Raw genomic sequence first — 20,126 nt, 5'->3', positions numbered from 1 at the left:
CTTCCTGGTCCCTGCCCACCTTCCTACCAGCTTACTCAGTTTAATAAGAAAGGTGTAGTCTGTGTTTTCTGTCCTAGTGTTTCACTCCTGCCAAAGCAGTTTAGCAAACGAATTCTGAACATTTAAAGTTAGCCGACTTCACACAGACATTCTTTGGCATGTTCAGGGAAAAAAACTAGTTTTCCAGATTCCAGACTCATACAAAACAAATACAGCACTCTACACTCAGCTTCAGAAATTTAGAGGTAAGTAAGCGTAGGTCTCCACACACATTCAGGGAGACCACTACCTATAACATTTTCAAAAATCATGTGGAATTATTCCTTTTCAACTGTCTAAACAACTACTGGTATTTATTAGCTCTATTTTGACAGAACTGGTTTAACTCATTCATAAAAAAACACACAACTTATTCTTTTTGATCATCACAAGTGTCATCAGCCTACCAGAAATATTGTAATAAATAACTCTGCACCACAAAGAAACATGATCCTCTAAACACTGAATCAACATATTTGCTAAGAAGGTGTGTACCGAGTCATCTCAACATATAACTGATCCCCGAGTGGGAACTGAACAAACAAACAAGAAAACAGAGTATCTTACCTTTGAATTACCAGCTAATACATCTCCATAGGCCCGGTTTTTCTCTAGCATATACGCCCTACAAGGCAGCTAATAGAGTCACAGAGCTGCTCTGGCAAAACGTCTGGTTTACAGCTCTCAGCAAGGGGTTTGCTGGTCACACAGTGATCAGGGACCCTGCAACTCCTCCTGCCAAGCCAGGAACAACCAGGCACTTCCTCCTCTCATTTCCCTTCTTGTCTGCAAGGCCACATGCAGCCCCTTTTCCTTTGTGCAATTGGATTATTTTGTGATGGTAAGAAGGCAATCAGCCCCAGATTCTCCATAACATCCATAGCACACAGCCTTCTGACTCCTTTGTCTCAGGGGAACTCGGGAAAACTGTACTTTTAGGGGAAATTCCCTCCCTGGCATTAAATATCCCCTCCCTCCAGAAAAAGAATGTCTCCCCTACACATTTTGCCTAGAGGCAAAAATCAGCATCCTATTTTTGTAAGTCTTATCCTTTCCTTCCCAGAAAAACATTATATCAGCCAAATGGCTCTTGCTGCCCCTCCACTGGAAGGAGAGAAAGTAACAACTAAAGGAGAAAATCTGGAAAGAAAAGCATGACTGGCGAAAAAGAAGTGGTAGCGATAACCACCTGGCTCAAGGGCAATGCGGAAAGAAAGGCAGCTTAGAGTGGGAGGGAAATGGCAGAGGGAAAATAGTATGCATATGTGTGGACACACATGCAGATACAGATTTACCAAGGACTAGTGAGGAGGTGTCAGCTTCCCTATCGGCACCAGGTCGTGTAGTATGCATTCCTGCATCTTGTGGTACAGCCACAGCAGCGTGGCTCAGCTGACCCCCACGCTCTTTAGGAAAGGGTATCGCCTATCCTGAACAAATGCATTAGTGTCTACACATAGAAGACAGTGGTCTAGGAGAACATTATATTACATGTGCTGGTTTCTGTTAACATGCAGAACTATGATCTCACCTTGCATTTGTTCCACATCTGCAGTTCCTAGAGACTCAAGCATGCAGACAAACTCTAAAACTGTAAGTTTGATTTCTCTGCAGAAAAGTAACTAGAAAAACTTTGTATTCTTTGCACTTACCAGGGCAGATCCCCTTACACCAGATACTGCTCTTTCAGCAGATCTTTGTGGGTGGAGATTTCATATCTGCATGCCTGCCAGTTCCTGCCAGAGTTTCATCCAAGCCACAACATACAGAGTCAACATTAATTAGCATTAATTATTATTTATAAGAAGCAATATTATCTGCATTGCTATCATTCACACTTATTTTTGTCTTACATAGGGCTCATATGCATGGGACATCACTGCTCAAAGAGACAGGATAAGGTCCCATGGAATCTGCAGATTAGCGCACATTACCATCCTTAAACTATTTGAACAGATCATCGTAAAAGTTAGGAGATCCCCTTTTCTGTGCTCCAGTGAACTTGACGTCTACTTTCTCTGTATAGTCAGGTCAAGATTTCTTTTTATTTCCCCACCCCACAGTCAGGAAGGAATAAAAAAGGTCCTGCCTGTAGACCATAAAATTGTTTTCTTTCTAACCAGAAAAACAGAAAAGAACCAACACAAGAACAATATCCTCCCAAACCATTTGGAACCATCAAAATACAGCATTTCTAGCACAAACCTCTAAAGTAAGCCATCTGCACTCTACCAGAATGCATTGATTTCACATGACTAGAAAAAACATGCCAAGGGCATTTACGTCAACTTTATTCCTCTGTTTTGTTGGCACAAGACCCCTTTCTCAGCCACCCCTTTATTCCAGTTCAAATTTTATCTCCAAATCCAGAATTGCATTCTGTGAAACAGAGTTTTGTTTTAGCCAATGGGGTTGCTTTTGTTTAGTTCCCATAAAACTGAGAAAACTTGCAAATATTACAAAATTCAATTCAAAACAGTTAATTAGTCCAGATCACTATTATTGGTAGTATTGAAGTTATTAGTATTGTTGATAATAACTGCTCATAAATAATCATTTGCATATATTAAATTTAGCTGGAAGAACTTCTGAGTATTAGCAAATACTATAATGAGCATGGTGCATACTCTCTTTTTAATGAAATCTGCCTCACTTTCAGTTTAAATATTTTTTACCACTTTTATTTAATATTTTTTACCACTTCGTTTCTTGCCATTTTGTTGCCAATAGGACAGGTACCAAGATTAGTGCAGCAAATACAATTCTGAAAGTCCATTTTGCATAGGCCAAGATTAATGAAACCACTTAAGTACATTAAAGTGAATTCACTTAGTCAATTCAGGCTCGTTGGAGAAACAATAATCAGCTGGAACTGCTGAGTCAAAATTATGAATGAGATGGAAACATTGAGCACGTTTTATGGTCTCCCATTGCTTGTATCCTATTTGGGTCTTTGCAATCACAAATTGTGCATAGCTCTGAAATACTACATACTTTGACCAATACGCATTGCAACATTTTGCTGAGGAGCCACACCATATTGTGTCATACTGCATACACCGTTCAGTGAGAAGTATGAACTGAATAGAGTGGAAAAACATTGGATTACCATTTGCTGTTAAGAGCCAACTTCCATCTGAAAACATTTGTGAACAATTTGATTTCTATCGATATTTACATTTTATTTGCTTTTCGAAGAAATCAGACTAGACCTACTTCAATTGTCAGATACATAAGAAAAACAATTTTAAAACTAGGTAATATTGGCATGTTTATAATTTTCCATAAATTAACTAATCAGAAGAGAGAAACCATACCATTTTTCTTATACAACAAGCTAGAATGTGCATTACAGGCATTATAAAGGGGTTCTTTTTGTTGTTGTTTTTCGGCCAAAATAAGTCATGATTAATTTGTATAATAAGACACCTGAGAACACTGTACACAGCTCATGAGGAACTAATGCATACAAATTATTTGCAGAAATAAAGTATTATTATGTTTTTACTCTGAAGTAGCATACTCTTCGTTATCCTTCTTCATGCAAAAAGGCAAGAGATATACTTCCAGGATAATAAAAGCATCCTGTATGGAAAATAGTTTGATCTTTATTGTATCTATAACCAGTAATCACCATGCTATTATGTTTATACCAACAGTCAAGCAACTCACCAGCATAAACAGACACACCTCTTTTGGCAATAGAGCTGCAGTCACAAACACTGGCAGTTATCTTCATCCAAAAGGCACAGAGAGAGATAAATACGAAGAACATATAAATTATTGTTCAGATCTTTAGTTAGTTCCCTGAAGTTAATAAGTCCATATCATCTGATAACGTCCCATTATTCACAACCTAATTAAATTGTACATGGAAATTTAACATGAAGAGGTAACCAACCAATGCAGTGCAAACAATCCAAGTCAGTGTGGCAAGCTTAAGCTAGCTCTATTAAGCAACACATCACTAACGGTGGAAAGAACAATTTTGGAAAGCTCTCAGAGTCAATAAAGACATCCTTTTCACTATTGATTAAGCAAGGCAACCATCAGGGCACATAAAAATACATATTAACTCACCTTTTCCTGGAGCAAGCACTGATGTTCTAGCATTTCATGGGAAGGTGTTACAAAACAGTCTGACATGAAATGTCCTTCTGCGTGAGTCATATCAGAAAGAATGATAAGCGAGTGGTAGCCAGGCAAGTGAAGAGAACAACTGCAGTTATCAAGGTGGAACACAATGTGTGGCTTTTAAACAAACAAATAAATGTTAAGGTGCAATCCCTCTCATCTCACACAAAGTTTCAGTCTAGCCCACTATGTTCAATTGTACAACTTCAGGATGAACTTTGGTTAGTGAAAAAAAGTAGATTCTCTTTTCAGAACTGATTAACTTATATACATAAACTTCTTTAAGCAAAGTATCTTTTCCAGCTAAAGACTGAGATACTTCCATTTTAAGTGTTTCCTAAAAGAAAATAGGCAGCCTGGAATTTACCTTCAATACTTTTAGAGCTCTGTCATACATCCCAGGTGATCACCTGAGAGGCCTTAGGATTCAAGGCATCCTTTCAGCCAACAGAAATGGGCACTGCAAGGTGCAAATCACTTCATGTACCACACGCACCTGCTTCGGGATAAGATGATGACAATTCCTTGGTCTGACAACATGCACAAGTATTTATAATTTCAGGCAGGAGCTTTGAGAACTCACTATCTGCAAAGCAGAATCTACATATTTAGAAACTGTTAAAAGTACAAATTTTCAGTTCCAGCTCACTATTATGCCCTCAGTTCATAGGTGTTATTCTCCTCTTGCCCTTGAATTTCTCTGCCTTCTCCTCTATTCAAAATAAAGCCACTCTTCTAAGTGCTATAATTTTCCATTGGCTAGTTTAATACCCTAGCCAATAGTTCTCTTGTGTAAAACTGAAATGGATTTCATAAAAAAAAAAATACACTCAAGCTGTCATCAGATCTTACTTCTGTAAAGGAAGACTCACAACACACTAAGAAAGACAGTTTCCCTGCAGTGTTCTTGGGCAAAACTCTTCAGCATCATTGAAACAAAAACCCAGGCAACACATCCCCAAAAGTACACTGCTGAACATAACAACAGTGCTACAATTTCCTGTAAAGAACAGATGAGAACAATTACACCTTATCAAAGCTTCAAGATGTGAAACAAACAGAAATATTCATTTAAGTTACATCTGGCACTTGCAAACTTAAAGGAGCCAGGACGTGGACTCAAGGGGTACCATGTTATTATCCACACTACTTAACTAGCTACATGATCCCCGACATGGGCTTTCTGCTGTCTCCTAGTGCTTTCTCACACAATACACAGGCATGATTCAGGAGATGGCATGAACAAAGGACTGTTTGCTCCAGGCAGTACAGATGTGGGCACTTCTTTGGAAGGAAAAGATTCTAGCCATGTGGACACAAGCCCGTGGGAGAAAAGACTGTGTGATGTCCTGTTTTATTTACTAGTGCTAAGGTAGCCATAAAGACCATATAGGATGTCGTGGGCATCTTTAAGTGTAAGATAGAGATTGTATCTGCAAGATGCACCATACTAAGACTATGATGTTTAAAATACTAATGAATACATTCATGCACAAGAGTAATTTTCTTAAATTAATTAGGATTAGCCCTATATATAAAAGCATGCCAGCGTAGGTGTTTGCAGAAGAGATTTTGGAATGTCAGTCATCATATACCCATCAGTTAAAGTACACTCATAAATGCTTTCACTTGGAAGATTGTATTAACATTAATATGAAATACATGTTTTCTGGGTCTGATGACTCAGGAAGAACTTGCAAGTCTATACCTCAACCCATTAATCTTATATAAATAAACTTTCCCCTTGTGTAAGGGAGTCCCATAGCATTAATAAATAGGGATCTTTCTCAACTATAATCAGATTCCGTAAGAATCATTTAGAAACATTTAGATTAATTATTTGTTGTGAATTACTCACTTAGCCCTGTCTCTTCAATCAAGAAGCATAGCTCTATTTCTTTCAGCAACATGAGCTAGTATAATAGAGTACAGAGTTTCCACATTTAACTCTCATATCCAACACGATTTAATTAAAGTCTCAACTGTGAATAGTCATGAGTCTGGCCAAAGTTTTGAAGGTTTGAATTCAAGCCCACTGGAGTGAAAGCCTCTTCGCTTTCAATTTGCTTCTGCACTTGCCTCCACCTAATTTAATCAAGGGGTCAGCCTTTAATGATAGTGCATTTAAGGGCCAAAGTGTGGATAAGAAGGTACAGGGTGCACTACTTCACATCCTGTCTTCAAAATAGACTCTGTCCAAGTCACCAAGCTTACTTACAGAAAGCTAATATGTATTTAAAGTACCGTGGTGGGAGAACATTTTTCCACAACACTTTGATAACTCTTAATATAGGTTGGGCTTCACTAACTTTCTTGGCATTGACTCCATCTCAACTGGAGAAAGGAAAAATGGACTGTCTTCCAAATCTCTATGGCATAAATAAATCAAGTTCTGAATAAGGACTCTTGTGAGCAATGAGTGAGTATCTCCATAATATGATTTATCAATGTCAAGTGCCAGGGCTTATGCTTCTCTGAAATGAATACTGAAGTCTGCAAATTTTTGAAATGTTATTTCACCTTCTTGAAAATCCCTCTGTGAATCAGTCATGCTGTGTTTCAGAATTTCCTGTTCTTCACAGATGCAGGAGGCTTTCATTAGGGGGGGGGGGGAAAGGAAATATTTTTTTACAGAAATTGCAATTAGAAAGAAATACCAAACCAATGCATATCAGCCCCTTTCTGGAATTTCACAGTGATGTTAAATCCTCATTTTTGCATTTTTGTATATCTTTTTAATTCAATAAAAAAAAACAAACAAACAAAAAAAAAAACAAAAAAAAAAACCTCCTCAACTACTCCTAGCCATGAAAGACAGAAAAAGTATACTCCAAGAGAGAAAATGCAGATGAAAGATGATTGCTTCCAAATGCACCATGGGAAATGAAAACCCAGAGAACTCCCTAGCCTGAGGAAAACTGTAGAGGTGAGCAGTCCAAAAAACCCATCAGCAGAAGCAGCCAAATCAGAGATCTTTGGGCATCCTGGAAATTTTCTACAGCCTGAGCGGAACTGCTCTACAATGTGCTCTTGGTTGGAGTTGTCTATTCGAACTTCGTCCAAACCTCTGTCTCTTCACCTCAGCTTTGCTTCAGCCACCTTTTCCTCTGCTACTTTTACCCTGCGTGCTCCCCTTCCCCATATGTTTCACTTTCATGCCTTCTTACAGTAAAAATAAAAAGGTTCTCTGATGCCATTTCCATTATGAAAAAAAAAAAAATGTTTAAAAAACCCCTGTGTTTTTAAAAGGGAAAATGATCCATGTGAAAAGAAATCCACACAAGCAGCTGTGTGTCACAGCAGCAATTACAAGCCCCAGAGAAGTCAAGATACTGTTTGTGCTGGGCTCCCTATGTGCATGCATCCCTCCTCATTGTCCTGACTGACTTACAGGTAAGTAGCCATTCCATCAAAGCAGATTCAGAGATGTTTAGTAAGACCTGGTTTTAACCAAACAAATCGGGACTACAGCCAGATTTGCAGGGGTAGAAGGTAATGGGTGTGACACACCAGAAAAATCACTAACAGATATTAAAGTGTCTCAAGTCTGTGGACTGCATTTTACTTACGAGGCTTGGGCTAACACCCAGGACTTTTCTTTCCTTGCAAAGGTATGATGTCAGGCACATGGCAGTTCTTGAGATTCTGTATAAGCCAGCATTGCCAGAGGCTCTGCGCAGGTGTGGTTAACAGTTATTTAATGATTCCTCACAATTGCATGTATCTGTCTGAACATAAATAGTCTGATCATAATCTTTCTTTTCACACCACGAATTTGCCCTAGTGTCTCCACCCTTGCAGGTTCTCAAATGCCCGATCACAGTTGTAATAGCCCCGAGATTCACTGGATCTTTTCAAACCATTCACAAGCACTTCGCTGCCCTGATGGCTTGGTAAGGGGGAGAGACTGAAGGCAGTATATTTAAAACAAATGCTGCAGCTCTTCACTTAGATTCTGTAAGATTGGTTCTCTGATGACTCACAGGGCTCTCCTCCCTTCCCCATGTTTACACACTGATGACAAGTACTGTTAAGTTTATAAAAGCAAAATTATCTAAAACACAGAACACTGGCAGTTCCTGAGAAAAGCTCTCACTCTTTCCCAAGCAGTTGCACGAGCCTTTATTCAGCATAAATACTAGTACTATTCAATTAGTTAAAATAATTTTGAGTGATAGCTCAACTGTTTCTTTTCCAAAAGGTAATAGTTTTCCTAATTAGTCACTTGCTTTGATAAGGCACTGACTTTTACTCTAATCTAAATTAACAAGACTTTATCTACCTGCATCATTTAAACACACCCTACTTGCAAATCTGGTATGACTAAAAACCAAGACAAGTGTTTGGTCTCATTTTACATTTGCTTCAAAGTGCCCCACTTCGAGGTTAATTATTAATCTACTAAAGTATATGTAAGGGTTCAGGGAAACAACGGGGTTAGTAGGTAGAGGAGCAGTGAAGGCATTAGGAAACCTGTATCTTAGATAATGTAAGTTTGGCCAAGACACTTAAATTCTATGAACTGTCAAAACAGAAAATAGCAACACCCTCTGCACAAAGCACTTTGACATCTTTAGGGAAGACACTTCACATGTGTGAGGCAACAGTGTGTTTGTTTGCACCTTCAAGTGACTGAAACTCAGCTAATCCCTTAAGAACTCACCTAGGAACTGGAGATCAGATACTCAGCCCATGTAACTCAACAAAACTAATGGTTTTGTCAGATCTGCAGCAGCTGAAAAACCAGCTCCTCAAGCTTTCATTGCATTTCTCTGCCATCTGAAAAGTGGTGAAAACACACCTGATTTCTAGAACACGGTTTGGAGCATGTAAAGCCCCCCATCCCCTACAATCCTGAGGTACTGCAATAGAGGTACTCTTGGTCTAACTCTGCTGCCTGTCCTAGGAGTAAGTAAGGAGTAGCACAAACCAGATTTTCAAAGATACCTATGCTGTTCTGGAGCTGCCAAGGGGATGGGAGTATTACATTAAAAGAGCTTGACAGATAAGAGCTCAGATCTTGAAGTAGGGAAGGAAAATGGAAAACAGCAAATGGAGGACAGAACATACACAAGAGAAACATACTTTGGGGGCATTACTGCTGAATCCTGCTTATCCCAGTAAGGCCTGGCTGCTAGGAGCCTGCTCCTGAATAGCTCCATCATAATACAGTTGACTCAGTGTTAGGGAAAGAAAAAAATACAAAAAAACAAGAAGAAGATTTTAACACCATTATTTATTTATTTATAGATTTGGCCAATTCTTACATAAATCATGGGATTCCACTGAGAAGTAGCTTTCTGAAATCAAAGAAATCACACACACAAAAAGCCAAAAACCAAACAACCAGATGTAAGAATGTTGAGTACTTACTGCTGTTCACTGGAATATTATTAGCAAGGTGATTCATTTGTTAATCCATAGTGCTATAAATAGTACTTTAACTTAGTTGAATGGAAACGTCCTTCATATCTCTAGTCACTTGTTTACTCACGTAAAATTTATGTGGGTTTGAGTTGGATTAGGCGTATTCCAAGAAGGGCTAGCAAAGTTCAATGACTCTCCATCACACATCCAAAGCCCTTCAGCTCTCAGTTAATTTTGCTGTACTTCTCTCACCATGTTGTTCACTCTGCCCTACCAGTGCATGGACTTAAAGGTAATAAGAGGCGATTGTAACAGCTCAGCCTGTGCTTCCTCATATCATGGGCCAGCGATAGCAAGCCTCTGGCATCAATACCAAGTTTGACGCCAACAGATATTTGGTCTGGCACCAGCAATAACAAACTATGATGGTTTCTTTTTAAGTTTGTTTGGCACCAGTAGCAAGAAACATTCACTGATCCTGGCAGAGAGCCACAGAATTTCACCAAATGGCTTCTACAGCATAACTTCATAACAAACATAACACAACATAGCTTCTAATTGCGGTGGAGCCTGTGTCTTAGCAAGCAATTCCATCTAGGCAATTACATCCAGACTTATCAATACCTATACTGCCTTCCAACACAAGTTTCGTTCTTACTGTAAGAATTATCCCCTTGTAGAGATCCACAAAACCATAAGTTCATCTCCATTTGGATCTTCTCTCTCTTGGTGCAGTTATATGCAACTAGGTAATCATCTATGAGAAAAGCCTATGGGGACAGTTACTAAATTAAGTCATTACAAAATACATTGTAAATACTGTGTTGACTTAACCTGACTCCTCACCCTGCACTTTTTTATGTCATGTACTTTGTCAGACTACAAACCTGCAATATATTCCAGAGAGTTTCATCTTATGCTGGTGTGGAGCCCAAATCAAGTCCCTAAGGCTTAACAAAGCTCTAGTAAAAAAAAAAAAAAAAAAAAAAAAAAAAAAAAAAAGAGAGAGAATTAGCCATAAATTATCTGAGTCTCAGAACAGAGCAATTTCCATTTTGACAGTTCCTCGCTAAATAGCACAACACTTCTGAGAAGTCCTCATGGTGGACACCTCAGTAGACACAGTACACGACAAAGACTTCAAAAAGCTGTTCTACAGACAGGGTTACCAACAACTTGCCAACCATTTTCAGCAGGACTCCCCTTTACTACTCTTTGCCTGCAAAATGTGAGAGCTCTGAGACCTCTGGGTGGAAAGGACAATGTAGGAACCAGGAACTACTTCTCTGGTACTAAGTATTAGTAACTTTGGCAATAATGCCATGCTCTTCATCGGAGAAAATCTGTCCCTGCCCACTCTGTCACAATCCAGTACACACAAGAGAAAATAAATTTGCTTAAATGTAGACTTTTTTTATGGAACATGAAGTGGGCACAGGGAGGAAGTAATATTAAGCTTTTGGCATGGGAAAATTTCATTCTGAGCAACAGCTCCCAAGAAAATAGACTCTGTGAAACAAAGTTGAAATGGAAGTCCCCATTGTAAATTCAGTTCTTAGTACTTGCCAAAGACAGAGAAAATATCTGCCCACAGGGAATGGCTGTCCTTGTGAAAAAGTACAAATCCACAGAGTTCCCAGTGTGGGAATTCACACAGCCAAGCATTCTACTTCAGTGATCAAACTCTCCCTCTCATGGTCTAAATAAATTTCCACTAACCTCCTTTCTTACAGCTCAGTCTCTAGCTGGATTTCCTTTAACTATGAAAATACACATAGTGTAATTAGCCAACCTTCATAGACTTTGTAGTTCATTTATGTATGCTAGGCGCATCTCCTGCTGCGAGAAGCCCTTCCAAAGAGAAGTCTTTTAACTGATCTATTGTGGTGTATGTAGTGTATTGTAGTGTATTGCATTGTCCGATTTCATCATTCCTGGCAAGCACTCTCCTGCAGCTTGCTACAGAAGGAGGAGAAGAGATGATGAAGCACTTTGTCTAGTTGGTGTGCAGGACATCTCGTATATATAAGCTTCCCCTCCACTAACTTTCCCAGGACTTTCCCAGTCACTACAGAGGGACCTTTATTGACCAGTGGTGCTTATGTAATCTGATCTGGAAGCCCTCTCTAATCAGCAGTCTTGAGGGATAGAAAGCAGAAAAGATGGTAAGGAAGGATTGGGTGGGGAAAAAAAAACTATTTTTAAAAAATTTAAAGAAAGACCATAGCGTGGCACACCTTTGCATGATGTTTGCTGTACAATCAAATCATGGTTTAAAATACCATGGAGACAACACAGCTGATCCAACAAAAATACACCCGCAACCACCAGACAGTGTAGTATTTTGCTACAGTGTAGTATTTAGCGTGAGCACACTGCAAAGGACTACACTGCCTTACCTCCAAATAACCATTGGCACACTCTTACTATTACTGAATTAAATGAGTGGAATACTACAGAAAATGGGAAGAAAAGTCAAGTGTGTGATTTTTAAGCAACCATTCACATTTCTCCCCTGTGTCTTTGACTAGGCACTGTTTTGAATAGGAAAAAATGGGGTCATACATCAAAAAAAAAAAGTCCTGCTCTGCTGCTCTAAAAAGGAAGAGACATTTCATTTTAGAACAAAGAATTAGCTTTTTTTTTTGCATTGCTTCACTGCAGTTTTTTGGAGGTTTTTCTTGGGGTGATGGGGGTGGAGTGTTTGGCTTTACTATAATACAGCACATCAAAGCGCTTTTGATGTGAAGTTTACTTAACAGAATCAGTTTTTCCGATTATTGTGTTAATCTGTATAAACCTGAAGGCGATACTGTGCCTTTTAAAAAACTATAGCAGGAAAAGACTTGAGGTTACATATACTCTCAGTGGTGAGAGATGAGAGTAGTTGGACTGTTTCGCCACTTCTTACAACTTTGCTTGTTGTTTCACGGGCAGCAATAGAAATTATCTTTACACTACTCTCACTTGGCCCAGGAAGGCTCTATTTAAATCATGCACAGTCCTTCACACAAGTACCTTCATATGTTTTCTCAGGTAAGAGCCACTGCAGATTTCAAGGGCCAGTTCACAACAGGCACTCGCTCATAGAGGTAGCAAAGTGGCCTTGAGCCACAACAAGAAACAGTGCTGGTCTTAGGAAGGCATCCTGCTCCCAACCATTAATAGCTGTCTTTGTAATTGTATTATTCTGAGCACAAGCTTCTGTCCCCTCTTAAATCTTGCAAAACCAGCTTTGCCATCCACTCCTAGTCTTGAAGTATGGCTGTGAAAAAGCTTCTGACGTGTTTACCTACAGCATTTGAATGACTTTTTAAGTTCTTTGAATAAAGATAAGAGACAATGTGTACATTTTCCACACAAATAGTGGAACGGTAATAAAATAAACATCAAAGGTAAGCTAGCAAATCATCGCTACTTCACTGCTATTTACAACAAAAGCAGGAAGAGGAAAAAACCTACCCTCACTATTGGAATCGTGTTAGAAAATACAAGTTTTAGAAGGAATGATAGCTTTTTCCCATACCCTTAAACACAAACATTGGCACCTACAGGTAATGCAGCACTTTACTGAAAGATCTCAGTTTGCATTTCATAGAGACAACAACAACAAGGAACCAAGAGAGGTCTCCCTCCTCTTATTTTTGTCTTTCTGAACTGGTACAGAGATGTCTGAGAACCAGTACTAGATGTCTGAGAACAGGAAGACATCACACCTGTTATTATCAAAGTTAGACAGAGTACAACCAAAACGACAGAAGAACTTCTCATTGTTCACTATTTACTACTTAAGACCCTCAGAGACTGAAGAAGTGGCAAAACCTTGAAACAAAATGCAGGTGTCTGTGGGAATGTATATTCTGTTCAAGAGAGATCGAGGCAGAAAGCGGTGCTGTTTGTTTCTTCTGTCAGTCTTGTAAACCTGCTTTTTTCTCATGTTCCTCTCCAACAGTCTTCTTAAGAGCCAGACTACAACAGCATAGCCCTAACCGGAGTGACTCTGCATTAAGTATTTATTATAAAATAAGGTCCGATTTAGAAAGACTGCTTTTGAAAAAGATGGAGCAATCCAACTCTTACTCCAGGAAACGAAATTCAAAGTGTACACATGAGAAATAAAATATAAGCACCACACTAGATTTCTGCTGATGCTTTTGTTTTGTTATTGTTTTGCAGACGCTAGCGCTACTGCTGTATGAAGTAAAATGGCATTTTGCAATTGACTTTGACCAGCGAGCAGGACCAAAGAGGGAGTTTTCAGAGAAGCTACTGCTATGGAACTCTCTTCGTCGAGATATTCTGTCCAAGATCCTGTTGAAGGAGGCAAAACCTCTCAAGGAAGGTAAGGCTCTGACAACTTAAACCTAAAACCAAACCTCAAAATCACAACTAGTTTTTCTAGAAAGAAAAGTTTCTAGGTAAAATTACTTTTTGTCCTAGGTTTTACAGAAAATATTACAGATCCATAACGTGCAAAAAAAAATGTTAAGGGAAAGTCAGTATTTAAAAACACAATAAAAGATTTTATTGGAGAGCAACAGCTAGAGAGGTTACAAACAAACCATCTGGAAAAAGATCAAGTGACACTACTGTACACACGTTAACACACTTAAAACTAAGATTAAGGTTTTGACTAATTCTCCCTGCATCAAAAGCGCACAGCATTGCCTACCTGTTCCCACTTTTACCCCTGCACCAGGTGTGGTTATAACAGAAGGGAAGAGGGGCCACGACTGAGGCGACTTTGTCAGGCTACATAAATCACCAGGAATTCACGACTGCGAAGCCGTGTATTATTTTCCAGCAGGTTGTTGAGCTGTCACATTACAACTTGTAGCTATATACGGCGCTATTAAAATAAATCTCGGCACGTAACAGGTTCTGCTCTGCCACCTATAAGTCATTCTGCATTTTACACCTGGGAGGCGGGCCCGGCTCTGCGAAGTCGCCCCGGAGTGCGGCTTCATTCGAAATACCCGGGAAGGGAAGGGACCTGGCAGGAGAAAATACAAATAAGTTTCGTAAAATAACTTTCCAACAAGACCTTGCTGTCATCTCAGCTAATTACGGCTCTGATACGCGCTCATTAGCACATCCCCACCTTTGCTACCTTGCTTCTCCACCCACCACCCTTTCAGATCTCCGTCCTGGCTCCGCCTCTCGCCGGCGTTATAATGGGCTGGTCTGAAAGTGGTGGAGAGACGCAGAACCACAGAGGAAGAGAGAGATAATGACAATAACACTAATAACCCTAATAACCCGGGTGCGAGGAGCCAGCCCGGTGTCCCGGCACTGACCGGGGACGAAGCCGGAGAGACAGGAATAACCTCGACTTCCCTCGGGAGCTTCTCGGAGCGCCGCACGGTAACCTCGGAGCAGCACCGGGCTCCGGTGGGAAGGCAGAGAGGAACCGGCTCCGCGGGGACCTCGTCGCCCCCATGGAGCGGCGGGAGTAAAGACCGAGAAGGACACAAAAAAAAAAAAAAAAGAAAAAGAAGGGGGGGGTTGGAAAAAAAGAGCGAAAAGGAGGTGGAAGCCGGAGGAAGCACCCGCGGGTGCATCGGGCATCGCCACCTGCCCTCGGCGGCGGGGAAAGGGCCAGCTCAGTGCCGGCGGCTCCCGGGGAGGTGGGGAGCCATGAAGCTGGAGGTGTTCTCGCAGCACTACGAGGACAAGCTGAGCGCCGGCAGCGACCAGGAAGGCAGCGGGTCCCTCTCCCCGGCGCCGGCCGAGAGCGAGCTGGGCTCGGACGGCGACTGCGCCGCCCACAGCCCCGGCGGCGGGGCCGGGAGTCAGGGGCTGCCCCCGCCGCCCCCCGCCGCCCCGCAGCCGCCTCCCGAGAGCAGCAGCAAGGGCAAGCCCTACACTCGGCGGCCGAAGCCGCCCTACTCCTACATCGCCCTGATCGCCATGGCCATCCGCGACTCGGCCGGGGGCCGCCTCACCCTGGCCGAGATCAACGACTACCTGATGAGCCGCTTCCCCTTCTTCCGCGGCGCCTACACGGGCTGGCGCAACTCCGTGCGCCACAACCTCTCCCTCAACGACTGCTTCGTCAAGGTGCTGCGCGACCCGGCGCGGCCGTGGGGCAAGGACAACTACTGGATGCTCAACCCCAGCAGCGAATACACCTTCGCTGACGGAGTCTTCCGACGGCGCCGCAAGCGGCTGAGCCGCGCCGCCCCGCCGCCCTCCCGCCCCGCCGCTCCGCACGACGCGGGGTCCCCCGGCGCTTCCCCGCGCTGCTGCTGCGCCTCCTCGCCGTGCAACTGCGCTGCGGGCTCCGCCGCCAAGGAGGCGCCCGCGGGGGGAGGCGGCGGTGGGGCGGCAGCGGGAAGCGGCGGCTCCAAGTTTTCCAGCTCCTTCGCCATCGAGAGCCTCCTGCGGCGGCCGGCGGGGCCCCGCACGGCCGCCCCCCCGCAGCCCCCGCACGGCCGCGTCGTCTGGCCGGCGCCCCCGCACCTGCTGCCCGGCCCCTACCCGCTGCTCCCCTACCCACCTGCCGCGCCGCCGCTGTACGGCGGGGGCCTCCTGCCGCTCTGCAGGTTCGGGCTGGGCGAGCCGCCCTCGCCGCTGATGCTGGGGGCAGAGCCGCAGCAGCCGCCGCAGCGCCCGCGGGCGCCGCTCTTCCCCGCTGCCCTCGCCAAGGACGGGCGGGGGGCGCCGGCCCCGCTGTACGGGTCCCTCCGGCTGCAGCCGGCGGCCGGGGGCTCGGCTCCGTTCCAGCCGTACGCCGTGGAGACCCCTCTGGCTTAATGGAGCCCCCCTCCTCCCTTGCGAAGGGCCTGCCCGGGGAGGCGGGGAGGGGGAAAGGTAGGCGGCTCTGGATCCCGCACTTTAACTCCAAGCCTCCAAGCAAAAATAAAAAAAAGCCTTGGTGACTGTGCCTTAATGAAATGACAGTGCGTTTAACTTCAACCAAAAAAAAAAATCTAAACAAGAAAACTGTCTTTTTGGACATAGCCATGAGCCTCAAGTGCTTCTTACTGTTCGTTGAGACTACTTGACTTAAGCCTCTCCCTCGCCGCCTCCTTTCTATCCCCCGTCTTGTCCCCGCATCTCCTGCCACCAAAGCCTGGGATTCCCGCAGGGATGCGCTGTGCACTGGGAGGAGGGAGAGGGGTCGGGGGCGCCTGCGGGAGGGAGAAGGGGAGGGGTCCGGGGGCTGTTGAGGAGCCGTAGGTCTGTACTGCAAAGTGATGCATCACTGTGCCAAAAAGAAATCTTTTCTCCTGTCCGGCAACTAGCATTTCGTGGGGAGGGAGGACCTTAAATTATTTATAAAAGTAGTGGTTTTAACACAAAGAGATGCAGCTTTCTTTTTTTAATTAATTATTGTTCGGGGGGCGGGATCGGGGAAAGGGCTCATGGAAATGTCAGGCGTTGTCTCCTGAACTGATTGGCGTTGTGCACCTAAGGCCAAGACCACTGCTACTGGAAAGAGAAGAGTAATTTTTTTCCCCCTTATTTTATTTTTGTGTTTGTATATATTATATATGTGCGTGTGCATTTTATTGACGCTTGGCCACAGTGTTTTTCCTTTTTGTGTGTGTGTGTGGTTTAGTTTTTTTGTTTGTTTCTTTTTTTCTTTCTCCTCTCCCCCGAATAAAAGCTGCTCCATAAATAAAGACAGTAATACGAGCGTGATGTCTGTGCTGGCGTGGAGGGAGGGAACTCCGCCGTGGTAGCCTTGGCCGAGGAGCATTGGGGCTGCCGGGACAGAGAGGTTCTGCTCTTGGGCTGCCTCCAGGTTTGGAAGTCCCTCTTCAATTCCTGGAAGTCAAATCAGGTTTCCCCGACGGTGCTCAGCCCTGCAGAAAGGCAGGAGGACTTGCAGGCTGGCTGCCCGACTTGGGGGCAGCTTGTGGGAGCCTTGCGCATCTTTTATTTTCTCTCCTCCTTTTTCTTTTATTCCCCGGAGCACAGCAGACGAAACGTGATCCTGTTGTCATCTTTCGGTCCAAAGAAAACTTGCTTCAGGAAGGTCGTTTTGACACCACAGGGCTCCGGCTGCTTCTGTTGGGGACAGCCTCGCAGGGAGCGTATCTGCAGGGAGCGAAACCTCAGCAGGGTGGACGCTGTTGAATATCTGGTGGGAATAAAAAGTTTACACAGGTTGTCTTATCCTCACGTGTGTAATGTTAATGCTGCTTCGTATTGTCAGAAGGGATCAAGAAAGCCTCTGAAAGATTGAGTCACAAAAAGGAAAGGGGGGGTGGGTTAACTGCCCGTGGTACTGAATTACAATTTAGTAGCATCTCCAAACCCGAAGAGCTTTAAACAAGCGCCGAAATGGTGATTCGGACTTGATTGTTCGTTTGTTTGTTGTTTTCTTTTTTTTTAAAAAAAAAAAGGATGAAAATAGGCAGAATTTTTTTCTCCTCTAGGTCTTCTGTAAGCACAGATCATCTAAGATAAACGACGATAAACATGTTTTGGGGCATTAGTTGTTCTTTTTTCTAATTACTGTTATTTCGGATGCCGAACTTTCTCTTCTACCTCCTTTTCCTTCAGGGCCAGGTTCAGCCGCTGAATAGCTTCTATCCTCCTCGCAAAAACATTTTACCGAACAGCGAAGGTGCGTTGGGAAAGGAAAGCTTCAAACAGAACAATCTGAGGGCGAAAACACCGACTTGTTTCGATAAAGCTCAAGCAGATTTCACGGTGTGTTTAGCTCAGACCATAACATTCATCAGAACATTGCGAGAGATTAGTGACTAATGTATGAAGTAATCCAACCCTTGAAGGAATTGGTTTTTATGTACACACACGCATGCACACACACATACACACGCACTATTTCGACATCATTCTGCCTTCCAGGCTCTGTGCAAATATTAATCTGCCCTTCTATAATCTACCCTTTCCTCTAGCTTGTATTTTAACATTTCTTTCTTTATAGAAAGTGCCCACGTGTGCCGACAGCACGCAATTGCTAATATCTTTTGGGTTTGTTGGTCTGTAATGGCCATATTTCAGGGTATGTTAAAAAACACATTGATGGAAAGTGGCATTTGTTATTACAGCCACGAGCGTGTATTTCATCGGATGCAAGTAAGTGTGAGCAGAGATGAATGTGTGCGCACAGGTGTACTTAATAGGATGGCACGCAGCTTTTTACTTTTAGAAAAGTTCCTTTTTATTAAAATAATTTAGTATTAAAAGAAAGGAAAAGGAAAAGAAGCCGACAGATTTGAAGACGTGCCTTTTTAACATACGTTCATCTTCAGCGTATCTCGTTTTTTTGTTTGATGCGTACATCAACAGTGCAGTACAAGGAGTATCTGTGTCCTCGCAGTTCTTCCGCGATGCTTGATCCCACCAGGATTTGAGCGTTCCCGTGGCACTGGGGTGCTGGGAAGGCTGGTAGGGCTGGGGGGGGCTTTCGCTGGACGAAGGCTTGGGTCTTCTCAGCCTCATCTCTTTCCAGCATCGGTTCCTCTTCCCATCCCCTGAAGAGGAGGCAAGGGACTGATTTCCCCCTTGTTGACCTTCGGGTGGCAACTACCCCACTGGCGGTGCTGCTTAGCAAGAGAGCTGGAATAGTTCGTTCACACGCGAGCGAATTTACAGGAGGGAACGTCAGTGTTAAGAACCGGGCGGATCCCGGCTGTCATCCTGCCCGGCGTCCAGGGCAGAGCCAGCTGCGTGGGAGCCGGCAGAGAGGCAGCCCCGTCCCGGGGACCGGGAGCCGGCGGAGAGGAGACCCCAGCCCCGGTGCACAGCCATAAATCCGGGCTGTCAGCTGTGACAGACGGCTGGTGAAACACAGCACCTGTCCAAACACTTTCCAGCAGCAGGTAATCAGAGAACCGACACTTTACATTTTTGTGTGGAACAAGCACATTAACCATTTCCCAGACCTTCCCAAAACAGAGACGTTTGTACGTCTGGATACTTTGTCTTTCTTAACGTCTAATAAATCAGAATGACAGAAGAGAGACAAAGCTTTACTCCTTTTGATATTTGACACATCAGCTGTAAGCTGATACTTTTGTGCCCTGTTCTTTCAGTCTGAGGAGAGTCTACATCACCCGGGAGCATCTAAGTGCTTGTTGGATGGGTGCAGCTCGGGATACATGCTGTACAGGCAAAACTGATGTAAATGGCACAGAAAGCCTGGCTGGAACAGGGTGTGTAACTATCTGTTTATCGGTACATGAGAGGATCCGCAAACACTCCTTGTTGGCTGCACCGCGCTCTCTGGACTTTCTATGAAGTGCAGCACTTGGTGAGAACCCCAGCCTGAGCAGAACTGAACTCAGGTCTGACCGTCTGGTTTTAACCATATTGTTTCCACGACTTTTTGTTCCATAACTGCTTCTTCTCTTGCCGGTTCTGAATGTCTTAGTGTGTTTTAAAGAGAGAGAGAAAAAAAAAAAATAAATCATACCTGACAATCAAATTGCTTTCATCAAACATTTTTGCAGGGCTTATCCCTTTCTTGCGTCCTCTGCTCCCTGCCCCCTCCCTCCCCTCCGATAATGATAACACAGGTTTCTTACATGACTAATCTTAGTCTTAACCACTTCCCTAAATCTCTTAAAAATTTAGCCTACTGAGCAGCACAACTGTATCAACTCCTT

The 20,126-nt window shown here is 43.4% G+C and overlaps 1 protein-coding gene across 1 annotated transcript; it reads left to right on the top strand.

The window, feature by feature from the left end:
• The first annotated feature begins 14,543 nt into the window (after window positions 1-14,543).
• Window positions 14,544-17,611, top strand: FOXQ1 (forkhead box Q1). The gene has a single exon (XM_054059229.1). It carries the CDS (start codon window positions 15,178-15,180, stop codon window positions 16,294-16,296), a length of 1,119 nt encoding a protein of 372 aa, XP_053915204.1. The 5' UTR covers window positions 14,544-15,177; the 3' UTR covers window positions 16,297-17,611.
• The last annotated feature ends 2,515 nt before the right edge of the window (window positions 17,612-20,126 follow it).

The sequence above is a fragment of the Cuculus canorus genome, chromosome 2 (genome assembly GCF_017976375.1).
Source record: "Cuculus canorus isolate bCucCan1 chromosome 2, bCucCan1.pri, whole genome shotgun sequence".
NCBI classification, from domain to species: Eukaryota; Metazoa; Chordata; class Aves; order Cuculiformes; family Cuculidae; genus Cuculus; species Cuculus canorus.
The sequence above is the reverse complement of the archived record's forward strand: the minus strand, read 5'-3'. Positions and strand labels throughout refer to the sequence as shown.